The sequence below is a fragment of the Pinus tabuliformis genome, chromosome 3_2, assembly GCF_031772625.1.
Source record: "Pinus tabuliformis cultivar Carrire ecotype Pingquan chromosome 3_2, CPIR1, whole genome shotgun sequence".
NCBI lineage: Eukaryota > Viridiplantae > Streptophyta > Pinopsida > Pinales > Pinaceae > Pinus > Pinus tabuliformis.
Window position 1 is genome coordinate 467,525,440 of NC_142302.1, and position 21,952 is coordinate 467,547,391.

Below are 21,952 nucleotides of genomic sequence, written 5' to 3' on the forward strand. Positions count from 1 at the left end.
ATCACTCTCAATCAAGGACATGAAGCGACTAAAGGAAGTCTAAATGACCAAAGAAGAAAAGAGGTATGTATGCATATGATCAATAAGTAAAGTCATCTCATTATATAGTTGCAGATAGTAAGAATGCATGAGCATGATCAAGGGAAAAGGATCTCTTTCATTAAAAGGATGCGTAAAGGCATGGGTCACATATTAACTAGATGAAATCAACATAATATGTCCTCATATGGAATATGAGGTGGTTGACAAAATGAAGGAACTATGATTGGGAGTTCTTGGGAAGTAATATGTGAAAAGAAGAGATTGTAAAGGATGCAACTATGGAGAAGGCAATCAACATCCAATGACTAAAAGAATTGACTATGATATCTCCATGGGAAAGATATGAAGACCTTGGAAAAGGTCTGAAAAGAAAGAAGACCATTGACAAATGGATATCTTGGAGATGTCCCAATATGAATGTAGGATGTTGATGTTGCAACAAGTAGATGTCACGATGAAGGGCCATAACAAAAGGAAATTTTTGATTTGATGTTCATTTCTGATATTTGAACAATATCTAGATGGGCTAATACAGGGCTACCGAAAGAAAGGTGTGGATATCATCTACAACTGGTACTCATGTGGTGGGATGCAAGATCTTGAAGGATACATGATGCGTAAAAGGTAGTTGTATGAGGAAAAGCCAAATATGGTCTAATGGATCTCTCTCCGATAAAAGAAAGAAAGACATGACTCCCCTGATTTGAGAAGGAAAGTGATGGATGGTCGATGCCCTACATAAAAGTCCTAAAGATGAAGGCTCCATAATGTTAAAAATGAAATTCATGACATCGAATGGAGAAGCGCTACAAGCAGCTGAAGTTCCCATGATCTCCACCAATGAAGGAGGAGTTGTTGGAAACAGTTCCTTAGTTAAGAGGGAGCCTGGAAGCAAGTTTCTAATTAAGAAGAAACTTGGAAGCAAGTCCCTATGCTGAGAGGGAGCTTGGACAAGTCCTTGGTTAAGAGGGAGCTTGTGTACATTCCTTTTACAGGAATGGGTACATTCCCTCATTGGAATGGGTATATCCTCCCTAGTAAAGAGAGAGAGACACACACATCATTCTTGTCTTCACTTGGGAAGAAAGAATGGAGGATTGGGTAAGCATCTAGCATTCGATACTCTTTGAAAATGTGGTGGGCATCCAAGATAAGAGTAGTCGTAGAGGACAGATATTCTTTGAGGATTGGGAATCCAAAATAAGAATAGTCCTGGAAGGACATACCTTGTGAACACCCGGGTGGGGTATGCTCCTAGAGAGACAATGATGAAGGTGTCTATAAATCATTGGTCTTGCCAGCATTGTGTTGTGTTCTTGTGAAGAGATAGAGCTGTTAGTCAAGGCCTTACTATGTGACAATGTTGGATGATATGATGCTATACAGATGGGTACCAATCTGATTCTTCTTATGTGAATTCTTCAGATTGAGAATATCCATGTACCTTGTATGAATTATGAATACCTCCGTAGTTAAGAGGGAGTGTTGAAATACGTAACTAGGTTCGGTCTTCATAATGACATATGTAATCATGATTTTATGTATTTGATGTAATGAGAAAAATAAATTTATTGTTGTTCTTGAGGCATGGGTTTCATGCTCAAGGAATTTATTTTAGGTCAAGCTCCAAAAGAAAGCTCTCAGGGTTTGTTATTGAGCCATCAAGTCATTAGAGTCATTGTCATGTATGAGAGAAGCATTTTGGGCATGTTGCATATTGTAAAAGAAATTTTATTTGAGTCAAAAGGAGTAAAGGAACCCTCCAAGACCACGTCTAAACTCAAGCATCACGTCAACCTACCAAACTATGACAAGTTGGCCCACAAGCAATGACATGAAGGATATATATTGAAATCTCAACTTCATTTGTGAGGCATCAATTTAGTTCGTTTTGTATAGCACAAAAGCTCATGTAAACCAAGCGAAGCAGAAAATGAACAGAGATTGGAAGGATTGTCTTTAGGGTTATTCATCTCACTTGTACAGGTCTAGTTAGGGCTACCTCCTGTGGCAGCGAAAGTCAAAGTTACAGTCATCTTAGGAAGTCGAGAAAGTAAAGTGTCATGGATCAATAGAGTCAAGTTATTATAAAAGGAAGATCATTCACAGCGAAGAAGGGAAGCCTTGTAAATATGTCATATTCAGTCCACACATGAAGAATTTTAGAAGATCACAAGTAGACGGAAAGAGCAGACATGTGACAAGTGCTGAAAAATTGAAGAAGAGTCGAAGTCTGATGTGGTGCACTCAATTTTACCAACGTTGACTTTATGGAAGAAGTGTTAATTGAAAGAAGTGTTGTGACGTGGTCTTGGAGGGGTCATTTGGTCAAGGGTCTAGGTCTTGGAATTCGTCAATTGAAGATTCTATAAGAAGAATTCTTGTGGGTTTTCCACTCAGATTAGAGAGGTTTTGGCCTTGGCTGATCGCATATATCTTGCGTCCTCTTGTCTCATTGTCCTTTATGTTTTGGTAATTGTTTGATGAAAAGAACACAATAATAATCAAGTTGAAGAAGAATATAACTAAGAGAAGTAAAAAGAAATCACAAGCAATTATCATCAAAGAGAAATCACTCATCTTTCTGCCCCCTAGATTTCTCAACACATATGAAGCACTCAATGGGTGTTTTGACTTGGAACAAAAATAAATGAAGCATGAAACCGATGCTTATAAATAATTTTCTTTTACAGTAATTTTCTTTTTCTTTTTTTTTTAAAATACAGAAGAGTTAAATCATGTCATGAGCTAATTATGAAGATCGATACTAGTTACATTTCTCAACAAGGAAAATCCCACAAAAAATTCATTGACCCAAGAAGAATTAATTTCCAAGGAAAAATCGAACTTTTTGGTCCAAGGAGGTTAGTTGAATGAGAAATTTTTGACGAGGAAATTTGGAAAAAAAAAAAAAAAAAAAATTCGGTCTGAGATCAACTTCATCTTCAAGGAAATCAAATTTATTCTTCGAGATCAAGGGCCAAGACTATTTTGACACGTATCAAGCCTTCAACTACTCATTTTCTTCTAGGATCAAGTCAAATTTATGCAATTCATTGAACCTAGTTGTTTTCACTTGGAGAGGGATCTAGATCTCTCATTTTTTCTATAAATTTAGCTCTAAGTTCTTCATTTTAACATCTTTGAACATTAATATAACAAAGTATTTGGGGTTAATTCATGGTGATGTTCTTCTTCAGATTTCTATGGTAAAAAAATTCTAAATTTGTTCTCAATGCTCTACTCGTAATAATTATTGTTATTTCACTAGCCAATTTGTGGATCTACTATTTGCACAGGTGTCTTGCATTAGTATTTGAGTTTAGAATAGCATTTTAAATTAATCAATCTAGCAGGTATCTCTAGATCTTTTGTTTCATTCATGTTATCTAACTCCCCGTGATCTAACAATTTCAACTTAAGTGTGTAGAAGTTCTACTTATGCTATTAATTGTTATTTCTATCTGCCATTGTGGATTTATTAGTGTATAGTTATCTTGCACTAGTATTTGGATTTGGAGAAATACTCTAGGCTTGGACGTTGTAGTGGGTTTTAAGTTGAACCCCTAGAACTTCCTTCCATTGTACTATCCAATCCCATTTAGATCTAACAATCATTTTTCGAAATTGTGTAGAAATCATATCGTGATTCAGATCTTGGGCATTTGGGAACGTCTTCGGTTGAAGTAATAGAAGCTAAAGAGCCTACTTTAATTATTTTTGAAGACTTACTATTCAAAAATTTTGCAGGGAGTTTCTTGGTCATGACTAGTCAAAAAATTATCTATTTCTCTCAATTATTGTGCTTTTATTGAATAGATATGGATAAATTAGACCTTATTTCTATTGATCTAGGAGCGGAGTTGTACTCATATTCCTTAGATCTAGTAGATCTGTAAATTTGTAAATAATTTTTGTATATATTTACTAACCCTTTGAATATAACTTTGTTCATCTAGTGGATATGTGTGTGTGTGTGTGTGTGTGTGGGTGTGGATTTTATCTTCCTTTCTTTGCAGATCTGAAGACGAGGACAAGGATTTGGATTTGGATTTCCTGATAGTTGCATGTGGATTTTAGGCATCAAAGGCCAAAAAAAATGTGGAGTAAATCACCTTGCTTGTGGCTTTGGAAACCCTCTCGCTCTTCTTCTGCATGTGTGCTAGCCGCTAGGATTTGAAGGGCTTCAAATTCGAATTTGGCAGAGATCCATTGTTTCAAGGCCTGGAAATAATTTCTAAATTTTATGTGAAGGCCGTAAGCCCTTTCAGGGTCTTCCTTGCTCCTAAATCAAATATCTTCAAGAATTTTAAGATCTTGAGAGAGGTCACAGATAACTGGAGGCTCTTTCATCAAAGCCGCAAGGGTTTTCAGCCCTCTCCATCAAGCTCAAGAAACTAGCCTTGATTCCCTGACGTATTTAGCAGAGAAATCATATATTTTTTTGGGGTTCTTCCATCGAATTTGGAGGAGATTCATAGCTTGAAGATTAATTTTTTTTTGCAGATCTGTAATACAAATTTTTTAAAGAGGCCGCATGCATATTTTTTGTCTTATTTCATTGAACCGCAAGCATTTTTGAGGATACCCTTCTTCCCAAGTGAGGATTTTAATTAAATATAAATTTAATAATTTTTTTGGAAGTCGAATTGTTGCAGGGGTCTGATCATAAGTTTTAGAAGACCATTTTTCCAATCGACCTGGTAGAAATCACCTTTTCAAAGGCTTGATCTCTGGTCTGTAAAAAAAATTGAAGAAGCTGAGTGGTAGCAGAGATATTTCCTCTTTAGGCCGAGAAACTTTAATCTTCTCTGGGGCGAAAAGTTTTGCTAATTTGTCAATTTTGCAGAGAAGGTTTTCCTGCAAGGGTTTCAACTTTCGAGCTGGTTAATTGAAAGAGATTCAGCATCATTTTTTTGGGCTTGAAACCAACATTTTTAGGGCCTTTTTCCTGTCTAAGGCTGAGAGAAGAAGCAAGCCTCCTTTTATTCATTTTGCAGACATACTTCATTTGATACATTTGAGGTTTTGGATTGATATTTGCTGAAGAGTTGATTCAGATTTGTTTAAGGAAACCTCAATGCATCTCACTGTAATAGCCTTATTATTTTCCTCATTCATTGGCTTGTGTCTTGATTGGAGGCATTGGTTTTCACTGTGTAAACTTGTAAACTCTCCTTGAGGATGTTTGAAGCTCTCTCTCTCTGTCTAAGAGGGTCTTCTTTGTAATTAATTTCAATAATAAAAAGGCATGTTTTCTTGGACGGAGCTTGGGGCTGTCCCCATGGTATTCCACCTCCCTATTTAAAGGGAGGACCTTCTTGTGGTGACTGACTTAGATCTAATCACTAATTCGTCTCTTGCATCCATTAGATTGATTTCATTTTCTGTTCATTATTGTAGATCTAATCTCTTGCATTGTTTCATTTGGTCATTGTTAGATCCAGACTTCATTGTTAACTGTTTGATCTAGTTGCTAACGAGTAATTCTTGTCTTAATCTCAATTGTATCTTGGATTAGAGTAGTCCTAATTTTCTAATTTCTCTAATTAATTTTCTAATTAGCAATGTCATTTTCCATCGTTTGAAATAGCTACTTGTGCTCTAATTCAATTTGCTCTATTTGTTCTTAAACTTGGATCTCATTATAAGTGAAGTGACAATATAAGTATAATCAATAACTCATTCCACATTAAGAGCATTTTCTAATTAAGCACTTATGTTATTTCTTTGATCTAATTGTTATTTCTCTAATCTCTATTTCATTGAGTAATCTTTACGTCTTTGATTATTATCATAAAGCTAATCTCATTGTAATTTTGTGCTCAAAATCCTTATCATATCCATAAGTTTTCTCTTTCTTTGAAGCATCTTGTTATAATTGTATCTTATTGAAGCATTGCATTGACATTTGCATTTGCATATTAGATCTAGACTTGCATCTCTAAAATTTACCTCCAAGCATAAGCTTGGTTGATAGAAATTTTAGGACAATCTTCCCTAATTGTCATTCAATTCAAGAAATTTGAGTTTGGAGAAAAGGATCAAACACGTGGCCCCGCAGTTCTTTTGTGGTCAAGCCCTTGTAGGAACGAAAGCACGTGGGCTGTCAAGAAACATAGGTGGGTACCGTTAATGACATACTAAGTGCCTCCTTCACCTATCCTTCTTGCAGTTCACCTCAGTCCTTATTAAGTTTTGAGAAGTTTCACAATAGACTACGCATTTAATTAAAATCAACCAAAATTTCTTGCATCACACATAGTCTAGTCTTGCACTCATTCATCTAACATTGTCATATTTTACATTTCAATCGGTTATTGTAATTGGAATTGTGGGCTAATTATCTACTTGCAAGCTTTACGTTACATCCTTGTACTTGTCAATTTCATGCTTATTGTCATTTGAATGTCATATGATAATTAAAGCATCTTTTACTTGAAGTACAAGCTTTCTTTTCTTGCAAGTTGTATTTGGATCTTGTTGCTCATATTTCTAATTGCATATAGTCTTTTGATCTCTTGTACTAAACTTGTCTTGCAGCATTGTCTATCTTGTAACTTGAAGCATTATTATCTTGCAAGTATTGTAATTTCATTTGAGATTGTTTATAAGGCACTAGTCTCTCATCATTTTTTCTTATTGGATGTCATGTTGATCTAATCGAATCTATCACATTAATATTTCTCATTGATTTGCATACTTGCTAATTAATCCTTAATTCAAGTTATATTGAGTGGTAATTGCCTTGGCCTTTGTCTCCTAGAACTTGTTATTTTAAGAAGTTTTCCTTTCATAATCATCTTTAGGGATTACTCCCCATAGCTTGCCTAGGAGAGAGCTTAAACAGAGAGAGTTGGGAATAGGTGACAACCCCTTCTCTGAGCGTTGCGCCTTAAAGACTATACCTTGTGGGGTTGAAAACTTTTCCCACACTTAGTGTAATATTCCTAGTGGGAAATATTAAGTGATAACACAAATAAAGCATAAACATGTAACCATAAAACTGACAAACCAGCATAATGACAAATTGCACTAAAAATTGTACCAAGAGCTTAGCCATTTTATTAACTTAGAAAACAACGTACATAAAAATGAAGAACAGGAACATGGGCTTGCTACAGCAAGCTAGTCAAGTCCCAAGTGGAAATGGAGTTACACAAGTGTTGGGAACTGCTCTCCCAAGTCTCTGCGTTGGCCCAGTAAATTTTGCTACTGTTGGCTGGAAAGGAATTGGTGTTTCGAGCCTCTAAACTGCTCTGAAAATTCCAGGAAATTAACTGGAGCCTCCTAACAAGGAACCCAAAATAACCTAGAAAATATCACGAACGCAAGTGGTGGAAATGATCCCAGAATAAATTGCGTCCTCCTCTTGTAATTTTTGTTGCTAACTACTGAGTGGTACTAGGAATTTTGCCCTCATGAGTGCTCAGAAAATTCCGCAAAATTAATCCTAGCCTACTCTCATAAAACCCAGAATGGGTTTGGGTTGAGTCCAACATACCACGGTGAGCCGAATTTGTCTATGGACCTCTAACTAGCTAGCTAACTAGCTATAGATGAAATCTGATACAAAATGCTCCAAATCTCTCCTAGAAAATCATCTTCCTACCGGGTTCCTTCCTCCCAAATTTTCCCTTATTCCTTCGTAGCCACAACATAGATTCTCCTTGCCCAAGTGATTGTGCAACAATGACCAGTGAGCCCCTGCGCAAGCCAAGAAATGGAGCAGCTCAGCTCTCCCAAACGTCTCACGAACAGACCTGCAAATTGACAAGAAACTCCAACCCTCTTTGTGGAAGGATTCTCTACTAATTGGCTGGCCCAAATTCCCCTATTTGTTGGCCCTCCGAAGAGCCACAAATTTCTCTCTTGCGTCCAAGGAAAACTCACTCCAATTGAAGGAAATGATTGTAAATGTGCCCAATGGAAACTCTGAAGTAAGCTCCCTAATGGCCTCACTAGAGAGACACTCGAAGTTCTCTGAAATGAGGGTGGAATTCCCACTCGAGAATTCCTTCTGTTGAACAGCACGGTTGTCTTGGCTAAGCAACTCAAGAGAACTAATGTTAAATTGTCAAATGATCAAAAGTACCAAATGGAGGCCTCCAAGCTCTATTTATAATTGTTGGCCCTCTCTCCCTTGGTGGTCCCTACCTTCCACTAATTCACACCCCTTCCTTTCTCTGTCTCTTCTAACTAGCGCAAATTGCTTCATTAGGTCGAATTTCCTTCTCTTGTGGCCCCCACATTCCATAATCCATTAGAGTTATAATTTTCTATTTCTCTTAAGTCCCATATGCCAAAAATGTCTCCAATGCCCAAATTACAAAATTGTGCTATTCTTAGCACCTCCTCAATAAACTCCATTAATCCCCTCAAATGAAAAATCAAAATTGGGGATATTACAGTCCTCCCCACCAAAAATTGCTTGTATTCAAGCAATGCCTGAACGAGCGCCCTTTTTGACTTTCGATCCCCACTGTCACTGCAAACTATACCACGGTTCCAAATGTGCCACTAGATCGTCCCTGGTCCTGTAGTGAAGGAGTCCCTCGATACCAAGATCCCAAGCCAACCTAATCAACGTGAAGCACCCCTTGCTCCACTCACTATCCTGCCAGGTATAAGCGTTAGAAGCCCACTGCCTACCGCCAATAAGAAGAGCATCCCGATAATGTAAAATTTTGTCCAAATCCTCATGAAGCTGCCCTACCGAGTAGTCCATCTCATGCACTCTAATGGTGGCCCCTAAAGATACAACCCAATCCCTACGTGAATGAAGTCTCTCCTGCATGAGCTCCTCCTGATATCCTCCTGCTAGCCAACCGACCATGTTGATGAAGTCCCCCATGCCATCAGCGAGTCACTAAAGCCCAATGGAAGATCTGAGTGACCTCCCCCTGTAGCAATCAGCTCCCTAAGGGTCGTTGAGTTGTCAAGTACTGTGATGCATGGGTCCCATGCTAATCTCAGAAGGAAAATTGTCTTGTCGACCCTGCAACACTCGGTCATCATTGACCACCTAATATGCTCATACTCAAACCTCCTCTCCTGCAACTCACATTCATAGTATATGTGATGATTGAGGCTATGCCCAACCTGCCAAGGTGACTCAGCATTGCTCGCACCTATCACTCCATGGCTGGCACCAATCCTAAACAATCAACTACCTCGCCATATAATGAAAACCTCAGTGATCCCCCATATGTCAACCTGATAATGAATCGGATCACCTGTTATCTTGATCATACTTACTAAGTGGTGCAGTGTCCCACTGATCAACTGGATCCCTAGATCCCATACCCATATTGGAGATCCACGATCCCCATCCTCACTGCTTGTTTTTGTGACATGTTGTTGGTTGTTGGGACCCCCCTGTGCCTCTTCCTTGACCCCTATATGTATCCAATGGATGGGCACCCAACATCGAGGATATGTCCTGCATATGACAGACTACTTTGCTCCTGCCAAACCACACAATGAAATCTGCTATCCCAGCTCCTGATGATGTACCCAGACACTGCCTAGAGCCGAGGCATCCTCCAACTAACGAGGACTACCATCCCTTGTACCTCGTGCTCACATGACACCTCAGGTTGTCCTGCCGATAGTGCACCTTGTAGCTCACTCATTGTCACCTCCCTAAGCCTAAACCCGTCAGCTCGTGCCCTGACCAAATACCACCAATGAGAAGTCTCCCCATCGATACTCTATGTCCCAACTAGCTGTCTCGAGCGAGCCTCTCGTGTCCTATTGCTCGTGATCAAGGTATCAAGGGACAACACCCAACTCCTCTGCACCTACAAACAATGTAGAAGTGAGAGTGGAGCGTGAGTTCCCAAGGATATCATCAAATGATGCTCATCTATGTCCTCATCGATCTTGGATGATTGATACCCAATGGCATGCTTGTTGTCTCTATCAGGCAGTCTCCTTGGTGATAATGCTCCAAAATCCCAATGGGGAGCATCACATATCACTACATACAGCCAAGCATCCTTGCGCTCCCCTGCATAAGAACATGTATCTTCGTGCCCCTTGGCACGCGAATGCACCCAGTTGCACACCTTTGCGCACTGTTGGACACCACTACCAGCCGCCATATCATCCTGATTCATCTAGTATCCCTCCTGTGACAAAGTAGTTGTCACTCCATGCGAAACCTCGAGGTCATGTGAATTGCTCCTCTTACTCCACATTGCAAGCCCACACAACACAACACTCCTCCATGCACCTTTGTGCTCCTCTGCAGAACACTGAACTCTATGGCACGACTCTGCGCACCACCGAACACCTACGCAATTTGTCCAACGTGCCCTGATGACCCCAATTTGTGCATGGAACACTAACTAGCTAGCAAACTGGCTGTAGATGAAATCTGCTAAAAAATGCTCCAAATATCTCCTAGAAAATCATCTTCCCATCAGGCTCCTTCCTCCCAAATTTTCCCTTATTCCTTCGTAGCCACACCATAGTTTCTTCGTGCCCAAGTGATTGTGCAATAATGCCCAATGAGCCCCTACATAGGCCAAGAATTGGAGCTGCGCAACTCTCCCAAACGTCTCACCAACAGACCTGCAAATTGACAAGAAACTCTAGCCCTCTTTGTGGATGGATTCTCTGCTAATTGGTTGGCCTAAATTCCCCTTTTTGACAGCCCTCCCAAAAGCCACAAAGTTATCTCCTACATCCAAGGAAAACTTGCTCCAACTGAAGGAAATGGCAGTAAATGTGCCCAATGGAAACTCCAAACTAAGCTCCCCAGTTGCCTCACTAGGGAGACACTCAAAGTTCTCCGTAATGAGGATGGAATTCCCGCTCGGAAATTCCTTGTGCTGAACTGCACGATTGTCTTGGCTAAGCAGTTAAAGAGAACTAATGTTAAATTATCAAATGATCAAAAGTACCAAATGGAGGCCTCCAAGCTCTACTTATAATTGTTGGCCCTCTCTCCCTTGGCGGTCCCCACCTTCCACTAATTTGCACCCCTTATTTTCTCTCTCTTCTCACTGGCTTGAATTACTCCATTGGGTCGAATTTCCTTCTCTTGTGGCCCCCATATTCCACTAGACCTATAATTTTCTATTTCTCCTAAGTCACATATGCAAAAAATCTCTCCAATGCCCAAATTACAAAATTGTGCAATGCTTAGCACCTCCCTAATAAACTCCATTAATCCCCTCAAACGAAAATTCAAAATTGGGGGTATTACACTTAGGTGTACATCTTAGGCGACCAATGGGCGCCCCTTTGCTCTCCTTAGAAAGGTCCTTTCCCCATTCAACACATGACATACCTTCTCTTTGGAAAGGCATTACTTGGGCTTCAGCTTAGGACCTTCCCTTTGCTCTGCTCAGAAAGGTCCTTTCCCCATTCAACACATGACATACTCATTACATTTGCATCAACAAACCATCCTGCGATTTATTATAATGTTCTACACAATAATAACCCATAGCTCACCACAACTATGGAGATATCTTATATGTCACCTTGATAATCTACCTAGCATATTCACAATTCTTGGGTGAATGTTTAAGCTATGGCTTTACCATTGCCATACAACTATATCACATATGCTCAATGGCAGCAACAGGCCTTTCTTGTTGAAGACCCTTTACCTTTTTGTCACAGGTTTTTTTTTTCATGTTATGTTTTCTTTTATTCGGGCATGTCTCCAGTTTATGGAAATGCACCTGAACCGTTGAAAATGCAGGTAGGTGCAATTCCATCTGCATGAAAAACATCCACCCGAAATATAAGGACCTGGCTGCAGATGCAAACAAATCTGGTTTGAATCCCCAAAACCCTTTATCTTTTTGTCACAGTTTTTTTTTCCTTTTCATTTGATGTTTTCTTTTATTTGGGCATGTCTCCAGCTTATGGAAATGCACCTGAACCCTTAAAAATGCAGGTAGGTACAATTCCACCTGCATAAAAAAAACCACCTGAAATATAAGGATCTGGCTGCATATGCAAACAAATCTGGTTTGAATCCCTAAAACCATTCACCTAGAGCAATTCCAATTCAGGTGTCTCGCCCCAGGGAACAGATCGCATAACATTATTTCATTCTAATCATATACAAAAGCACATCTGAAAATTTTGATGTTGGAGGATCTTTTTTTATCAATGCAATGCAATAACCACACAAAGGTCATACAAGATACAATCACATTTTTGTCATCAATTCCAAAATTTGAGTGACAAATGATACCGTAGAGAGAACAGGAAACAAACCTGTGATCTCTCTTCTTTCTCTTCATAAGCCATTTTATTTTGTGCCACTCTGTCCATTTCTCTTAGCTACAAAAAAGGCAACAAGATTAATCTTTTAAAGCATTTCAACCACTCAATCCATAGAGGCCAAGAGAATGCAGATAAAGAGAGGTCATTCATAATCTCTAACCTTCAAGTTCTTACAGCGTTCACCAAGAGGAGGTAAGCCATCAAGAACTGTTCGTGCCACATAGTCATTTGAACGGGCATGCTTGAAGAAGTGATGTTTCAATAGCTTTGTTGCTGATGGTCGCTTTGTAGGATCTTTTACCAAGCACATAGCTACCATTTCCTTGAAAGACTACGAAAACAACCATGTAATTAGTTACAGTTAAAAAAAGAACGCAATTATGTAAATCTTTGATTTATAGTCAGTATATCTCAGCAAACATGCCTTGGAAAATCTTTTGTCCCTTTCATAGTCAAGACCTGGAGGTGCATTCTGCAAGGTCATAAGCAAGACCTGCATCACAGATCCTATCCAATCTTAAAAGAACTGAAAATAAAACTTAAAAGTGGGGGAAAACTTAAGTGAAAGTGAATCATAGCGAAACAAAATGTGCATTAATGTAGATTAGTAAATATAAACAGTTAAATGGCTCTGTAGAAATAGAAAAGGAAGTGCATTAACAATCCTATTTTAATATTATACGACAGTATGCACCATTTCCTCATAAGAGAGCAACTTCTACCTTCATTGGAGGATATTTGGAAAATGGAGCATGACCGTGAGCAAGCTCTAATGCAGTTATCCCAAAGGACCATATATCAGCTCTTCATACAGAATCATTTGCCATGGAGATCATTCACATAAGAAACACATAAAATAAGCATAGCACGTCCATGTTCTTCAAACAGTGAAATGGTTTGTTACAATTACTGCAACTGAAAAATCTAACGATAGGATTCTTACTTGAAATCATAACCATGAAGTTGTTCCATAACTTCAGGTGCCATCCTGCAGTGAACAGCAGTTAAAAAATAAGAGAATGTGCTTCTTATTTGACAGAGAAAAAATACAAGACAGGAATGTTCAGCTAAAAACAGAAGAATTCAACTTAGCAGTTAACAGTAGTATCCAATCCATTACAACCACTTCAAAAACAGAAAAGTATAAAGCCATAATGAAGTGAACAGCCAGAAACAAGAACCAGCATGGAGTCCCCACGAAAGTGTTCCTGGAGCGTTGCCTATCGCCAGAATCAAACATGCAAGCAGAGACACCAAAGTCCGCTAACTTAACTGCACCGCTTGCATCAACTAAGATGTTCCCAGCCTGTGAAACAAAAAAGGATCCCCATGTATCTCAGGAATAATTTCATACCATTTCATCTCTCTGTTTATCTCAGTAGATGTGTGTGTGCGTGCGTACGTGCACGCGAGAGAGAGAGAGAGATTCATTTACCATCCATCAGGGCAAAATTTAAATATGCGACTAACCAGTCTGTGGGTGCACAGAATATCCGTTCTTTACGAGCAACAACATTTGAACATGATTACTGCCTACCTGAGCATGTGAAACAAATAACGTGGCAAAGGGGGGAGAAATGGAAATAGAATTAGAAAATGAGTCAAGCAACAAATTAACATGATAAGTCTATACGATTCAGCAAAATAACTACCTGCCTTGGGGAAAAAGAGTCAAAAAAAGCCTGAAAGAAAACCAAATTGCACGTACTATATGGAGATTAATAATCACACTTATGGCCAGACAAAAGTCATGGAACTTGGTACAACAGATAAATGTATGCTGAGTCAGCCACGAGAAACAATATCACAATAGATCAGGAATGCCTATTCTTGTGAAATATTGACCCTCACAAAGTTTTGCAATTTAATCAACAATGTTTATGAGATATTGATTGGTCATCATGAAATGGAATCAGACCTTGACTTTTGAGTCATGACATTTATTTTTAAAAACTAAGCATTCTTCTGACAGATCACATGGAAATTTCCATAGAACCTATAAAGTTTAAACATGCCTTCAGGAGGTCCATCAGTAGTAGTAAAGAACATAGGTGCTCAGTCGATTACAAAAATTATTTAATTGGACATTCCTAAAGAAAGCTATTTCATGGCATGGTGTCATACCATACAGTTAAAAAGAGAACCAAATTAAAAGTACTACTTGGAGATTTGGAATCATACCTATGACCAGGTAAAAGTCACGGAACTTCGTACATCAGATAATATATGCTGAGTCAGCCACTAGAAACAAGATTACAATATATCATGGATGCCTATTCTTATGAAATATTGACCCTCATGGAACAAAGGTTTGCAGTTTTGTAAACAATGTTCATGAGATATCAACTGGTCATCATGAAATGGAATCAGACCTTCACTTTTAAAAGTGATAATTTAGCTGAGAAAACGAAATGAAATCAGATCTTGACTTTTGAGTCATGACATTTATTTTAAAAAATCAAAGCAATCTTCTGACAGAGCACATGGAAACTTTCTTAGCACCTATAAATATGCCTTCAGGAGGTCAATCAGTAGTAAGGAACATATGTGCTCAGTCGACTACAAAAATTCTTTAATTGGACATTCCTAAAGAAAGCTAATTTGATCTTGGCTTGAGGCTCTCGGAAAGCCTAGCAACGGATTGTAGACCAGATTTCCTTCCTCCTCTACTGTTATCAGACTATTATATTGTTTTTCACTCTTTCACAGGTGGTTATTTTGCATGGAGTGGGGGGAGGAGAGGCTGGAATCCTAGCTTCCTTCGCCACTTGGTCCATGCTTCACAATTTGTTTATGGAGCCTGTGTCTCTGCATCTTCTGTGATGGGTGTTTCTGTTTTTGCAGGTCATCATTAATGGTGTGGACATTGTTTCTCAGGTGGACATGGGGTCTTGCTCGGTGCCGTATTCATTCCCGCTTCGCTCTGGTCCTGCGCGGCTGATTTGCTTCCGTCTAAGATCGGTGTGGCTCCTTTCCTTGGGCCTTGATTCGGTGGTTTTCTCCCGAAAGGGTTTCCACCTAAAAATTGTTCGTGTATTGTTCGTGTGATGTGATGTGTTGCTAATTATCTGATTTAATTTGTGGAAACAATATTTAATGCTCTGAAAGTAATTAAAATTAAGTGAAATACTGATTCACACCCCCCTCAGTATTTCCATCACCACGATCTTTTTGGCCTCTTGAGTGGACCTAAACTTAGCAAGTTAACTGACCGAAACGCCATGAAATTCAACTGAAACGGCCCAGAAACATCACCGGCCATACTGTGTTGAAAAATGTAACTAGGTTCGGTCTTCATAAAATGTATTTGAGTCACAATGAAATATATTTATCAAAAGAATGAAAAAGATATTTTTATTATTATTATTATGACGTTTTAAAGCGTGGGTTTGATGCTAGGTCATCATGTTTTAGGTCAAAGTCCCCATTGAGGACTTCTAGGATTTATTCTGAGCCATTAGAGTCATTGTCCATTAAAAGAGACCCTTCTTGGGCTTTTGAATCATGTAAAAAGATTTAATATTGAGTCAAATAAGCTATATGCCACCTCCACACCAAGTCGGCCTCAAGTAGATCAAGTCAGCCTCAAACTGGGTAATTCAACCTCACCAAAGGCCTATATATTGGAGCATTTCAATTTCATTTGAAGATTTCTCTCTCACACAGGCAAGTTCGATATCAAGAAGAAAGCACTGGAAAAGTGCGTAGTAAGGAGGGAAGTCAAAAAGAGTGTGAAATTGAAGAAAGAGGAAGAGAAGAAGAAAATCAAAATTTTGGGCTATCTCTCTCTCTCGTATGGATTCCTATAGGAGGTCGAAGTCTTTCTTGTTTTCTGTTGTCGCTGCTACTACCAGTTGTTGGGTCGAAGCTACTACTACAAGTGGTCGTTGCCAGGTCGAACTTGTTGTTGGAGGATTGTCATTTGCAAAAGGAAGAAAGGGTTGACTTGGTGTGGAGGAAGTCTTTGTCTAGGTCAAGAGTCTTGGATTATCTCATGAAACTATTGAAGGAAGAATTCTTGATTGGGTTTTCCCCTAGATAAGGGTTTTACCCTAGTTGTCTGCCTATATTTGGTGTCTATGATCTTTGTGCTATTGTTTTGGAAATTGCTTGATGAACTAAAAAAAATAAGAACATAAAGATAAGAAAATCACAAGTAATTATCTATGTAAAGAAAATATTTTTGCCTTTCTGATTTTCTAACATATTGTACGACATTTCCAAATAGTAGAATGTTGAATCATACAATCGACAATACTTCTAGTCTATTTCGAAGAGTTTCCAATACAAGTATGTTGCCCAGGAGGTGTTTCCAGCAACATAGGGATGAACTGAATACTTGAATGCCTTCATTACTAATGTCTTCTTCATGAGGAGCTGAAATAGATCTGTTAATGATATCACTTTGTTTGAATTCTTCTAGATCTGAAATCTCATGTACAAGGAGTTCATGGGATGAAGAAAAGGGTTGGTCATCTTCATAAGATTCATCCTCAAACACACCACGTTCCCTTTTCATGGAATCAAACAATGTATTCAACTTTTTTATCATTTAAAACCATTCATGGACTTTAGCAATCATTTATTTTCAAGGGTCTTTAAGCAAAATAGGTGTGAGATCTTGTATATCATTATTCTTCACATCCAACATAGCACCCACCGTCCAAACCTCAACACATACTTCTCGATAACTAGGATCCCATCATTCTTGAAAAGCTTTGATCAAAGCTACAAATGAAGTTCTCTTCTGGAGTCTGGACCACAAGCATGAAACCATTCCAATGCATGTTATTTCAAGGTGAGTACAAACATCCTCATCATGATATCTTCATGTATTACATTGAGATTAGAGATAAGCTCAATAAATATATGACATGGTATGCAACTAAATGAGGATATCGATGGAACTTTGGAGGAACATCAAACTATATTGGAGGAGGGAGGCCAATCAGATATCCAAAATAACATAGAGATATAATGGAGAAAAATACTTTATATCAAACAATTTCCTCATCCATGAATTTTCCATTTCTAATTCTTCAAAAAATTCAAAAAATGCATGACCATCATACCTTTTCATACCAATGGAGTTGCCAGATGAGAATGTTAGATCTTCAAACAAGTCTTTTCATCACGTCATTGTAGCAACGTCTACTAAATCCCCCGCAACAACATCAAAATTTTACCTCTCAAACCTACACTACTTGTGGTGAAGCCTTAAAACATTACTGCAATCTTATGGGGAACTCAAGAAGCCTACCCACTACCAGCACAACAACAGTAGGACCACACTAACAAAGCAAGATAATTTAAAAGTATCCCATGAAGAAGTGTGCCAACATAGTTATCAAAGCCCTTAGATCTAGGTCCACCATCAATAATTTAATCCTCCAAGAGAAGTATGCCCTAGGAGAATGTGCAAAGGCAGTTAAGCCATCCTAGAATGTGCCAAGAGTCAAGAAGAGTGGAGCATTCCTATAGATGAGAGGTCAACAACATTGATAAACCAACCTTGTGCCTAAAATAGCAAAAAATTGTTAGGTGTTTTCTCCAAGAAGATAACCAACTCATCCCTCAAGAAATACCATAGATATATGTGCAGGAAAGTCCACTTTGGTTGTTACAACAATGTCCGAGATGAGAACAACCTAAGAGGCTATGTAAAGCATATATCCATGTGCAAGGGCTACCAAACTCCTCAAACCATCTTAACCCTCTAATTATATCAATGTAAATCCCAGCATAAGAGGTGTAGAAAAGAATGTCAAAGGGTGTATAGACTAAAATAACTATACTAGACAAAACTTAGGAACCCCTAAATTGATGAGTGTTTCCTTTTAACATATGCAAGAACCCATGTTAGGATAACCAATGTTTCATCTCAATGATCAATTAAATCAAATAATTAGCCATAATACTCAGGGAAACCCCTTAGCTGATAAGTCTCTCTCTCAATGCTAAGAAAAACCCCTCAAAGTCACCAAAAATTCCACAATGTCCAACAAGCCAATATCCATCAACACGATAACATCTTCACTCCAAAGCCAAAATTCTCCAAATGCAACCTGCTTGGACAGGGTCTTCAAATTGGAACAAACCTCATATGATATGAGGGGTAATAGACAATGCAAAAGTCAAAACAGAGATATAGTTATTCATCAGGGAAGACATTTTATACAACTCTTTAAGTGTTTTAACTTTTGGTTAGCCAAGTGCCCTATTCCAAAAGGGGATGTTCGTATTTAAGTTTTCGCTTACTGCCATGTAATGGTATCAACGTATGAACTGTTATCTTTAACATATAATTGATATATTCTTGATATTTCCTCTTCAGAAATGCAGGTGTAATTTAAGCAACATAAAGTTTGCATATTTCTTGTTATCTTCACGGACCGCCTGCTACATATGGAATTGTTATTGCCAATGCAGACTGAATGTTATCAATTTTGGAATGGGAATGCAATTCTACAGGAAAATCTAATTGTTGAAATCTGTAATTTTTTTCTTTACAGGGCAGACTCAACATTTTACCAAGTCATTATATTCTTGACAAATTCTACATTTCTTTGAAGTTTGCATGCATGAATAGTATAGTTTTTTCCACAATCATTAGGCAGCGGGTAACCTTTGTCCTGGTAACATGCATTAAAAATTAAAATTCAATATGCAGTAAACTTGTCCTACATGCAGAATAAAAAAGTCTGTGGGGACTATATGATACTTAAAATTTGAATTGCATGCAGACTAAATCTGTAACAAAGGCAGGATCATATAGACAATGAAATGCTATAGGTCAATGGGGCATCAAAAACTCATTCAAACATCGTAATTAAGTGGATAATTTAAACTAGTCAAATCTTTGAACATAAAAGACCTATTATAATTGAGATCAATTCTCAAGAATAGAAGTGCCAGTACCAATTCTCCAAGTGCAACCTGCTTGGGCAGAGTATGTTGAAAATAAGGGTTCCTAGCGCATTTATCCTTTTGGCCTAGAGAGACACATTAATAACCTTCTGGTCATGTGACATTATGAGTTTTATTAATGTCATGAAGCAAAGCTACTTTAAATGGATTATGTACCATGTACTTAAATATATTAAAGTTACTAGTGTTATTAAGTGACTTTATGAGAAAAGTACAAAGTACATATTTTAATATTAAAGTGATTTTTATGTTTTAAAAGTGACTTTATGAAAGAAAATGTGCACATGGTACAAAAACATTAAAAGGTGTCTAGAAGGCTCATTAATTGAGGGGGGGCACATGAGAGAAGGTGTCAAGAAAGGGCATGATCTCCACCCTTGATCTAATGAGCTAAGATTTAATCTCATCCATTAGATTTCAAGGGTTAGGGTTCTCTTCTAATGAGAAGACAAAAAGGGAAAAGGAACTTCATTCTTCATTCATTCTCATGAGCATTTGAGAGGAGGTGAGACAAAGAGCTTGAGAGGAGGTATTGTTTGCAGATCTGAGGGAGAAACAGACTACAACAAGGAGTCTAAGCCCGAGTTTCCAGCTGAGGGAAATAGGCACGCATACCGATATTTTCAAACTGAGAAAACAGGCCGAGATTCCAGGAATTTCCGGCCAAGAATCAAGGAGAAGGTCTGCCCTGATAGGTGAGAAGGCTGAGAGTGATTCTCAGCGAAATTTTCATGGAGAATCAGAGCAGTTCGAAGCCCTCATTTCTGGTCTTATAACAGATTTCTGGGCCACATTTCTAGGACTGTCACAAAATTTAACACACAATTCGAGGCAGATGGAAGGGACTGTTTGGCACCAGATTCAAGGCTATTGGCTAATGAAGATTCTTCTGAACCTAAGTCAAATTCTGAGCACTGATTTGTACAATGGTTCTAATGTAAGAGAGCTGAAACAGTGGCTCAAACTTCCAGATTTGTTGCTGAAGCGTAGACACGAATTTCAAGGATGCTGGAACTACATTTAAGGGGTGATAAGTACCTTAATTGTTATTTGCTGTGTAATTTTCTCAGTAGATTAGAAGCAGTATAATTTTCCTTACACTAGTTTTCCCCTTGTGGGTTTTTCCAGGGTCATTAGACCAAAATCACTATGTACAAATTCTGTGTGTACATGCTTGTCTTATCTTTCATATCAGCTGAAAAGAAAGGGTAGAGGTAGCTTGTGAATGTTTCAAATGAATTTGTATCAAATGCTTTACATCAGCTAACCTTTTGGGTGAGGACATTAAACATATATGCATAAACTTTGAAAGTGGGAGGGCTACCAGATTGCAAATTTTTCTACAGGGTCTTCTACTTGGAACAATCCTTATATGATATGAGGGGTAATAGACAACGCAAAAGTCAAAACAAGGATATGGTTATTCATCACTGCAGACATTTTATACAACTCTTTAACTGTTTTGGTTAGCCAAATGCCCTATTCCAAAATGGGAAGTTTGTATTTAAGGTTTTGCTTACTAACGTGTACTGATATCAACATATGAACTGTTATCTTTAACATATAATTGAGATATTTTTGGTGCTTCCTCTTCAGAAATGCAGATGTAGTTTAAGCAACATAAAGTTCACATGTTTCTTTTTATTGTCGCAGACCACCTGAGTAACTCTGCTACTTGTGGAATTGTTATTGCCAATGCAGATTGAATGTTATCAATTTTGGATTAAGAATGCAATTCTGCTATATGATACTTAAAATAAAAATTGCCTGCAGACTAAATCTGTAACAAAGACAGGCATATAGACAATGAAATGTGGGGACATTAGGATACTTAAAATAGAAATTGCATTCAGACTAAAACTGTAACAAAGGCAGGATCATATAGACAATGAAATGCTATAGGTCAATGGGGCATCAAAAATTCTTTCAAACATTGCAATTAAGTGCATAATTTAAATTGGACAAATCTTTGAACATTAAAAATCTATTATAATTGATACCAATTCTCAATGATAGAAGTGTTAGTACAAAAGAACCATCATTTAATTGGCCATACTGTAAATCGGTCAAATCCTTGAACATAATAGATCATTGAGACCAAATTCAATGATACATGTGTTAGTACGAAAGAGCCATCAATTAAGGTCATATTGAAAATCAAATGCTATAGGTTAACACACCATCAACAACTCTTTGAAACATTGTGATTATGTACATTCTGTAAATTAGTTAAATTTCTGAAGATTAAGTATTTGAGTCCAATTTTTGATGATATAAGTGTTATTACCAAATATGGCAGCAAGCATTGATGAGTCAGAATTATCACCTTAACATCTCGATGTATATGTCCATGACTGTGAAGATACTCCAAAGCCTTCAAAACTTCCCGCAAAAATGTTGCAATGATTGGCTCTTCAAACCCTTCTGGGTAGGCAGATTTCATTATATGAAGACAAGATCCCCCAGACATGTATGGCATTACAACCCAAAGACTATGTTCTACTATAAAAGAACAACATGCCTTCAAAACATTGGGGTGGTCAATCAAGCTCATTGTTTGTGCTTCTCGGCGAATGCCATCCTGTATAAAGTACAGGAAACACTAAATAGTAAAAAACAATGTTCATGCAAATAATAAGTTGGTAAATCTATTGTATAACATTCTAGTTCCAAAGCAATAACAAAACCCAACAATTTGCTAGTCACAAACATTAAACCAGATGTGAAATTT

At 38.0% G+C, this 21,952-nt stretch overlaps 1 protein-coding gene across 13 annotated transcripts in view; it reads right to left on the bottom strand.

Annotated features, from left to right (window-relative positions):
- LOC149181305 (uncharacterized) overlaps positions 1-21,952 on the bottom strand; it is a 150,674-nt gene that overhangs the window by 74,008 nt on the left and 54,714 nt on the right. For all 13 annotated transcript variants that reach the window (XM_089416569.1, XM_089416568.1, XM_089416567.1 and 10 more), the window contains 7 exons: positions 21,548-21,802; positions 13,476-13,600; positions 13,238-13,282; positions 13,017-13,098; positions 12,719-12,787; positions 12,455-12,625; positions 12,286-12,351 (listed from right to left, as the gene is read on the bottom strand). In XM_089416569.1, the coding sequence (XP_089272695.1) occupies positions 12,286-12,351; positions 12,455-12,625; positions 12,719-12,787; positions 13,017-13,098; positions 13,238-13,282; positions 13,476-13,600; positions 21,548-21,802 (813 nt within the window). The remainder of the gene's footprint in view (positions 1-12,285; positions 12,352-12,454; positions 12,626-12,718; positions 12,788-13,016; positions 13,099-13,237; positions 13,283-13,475; positions 13,601-21,547; positions 21,803-21,952) is intronic.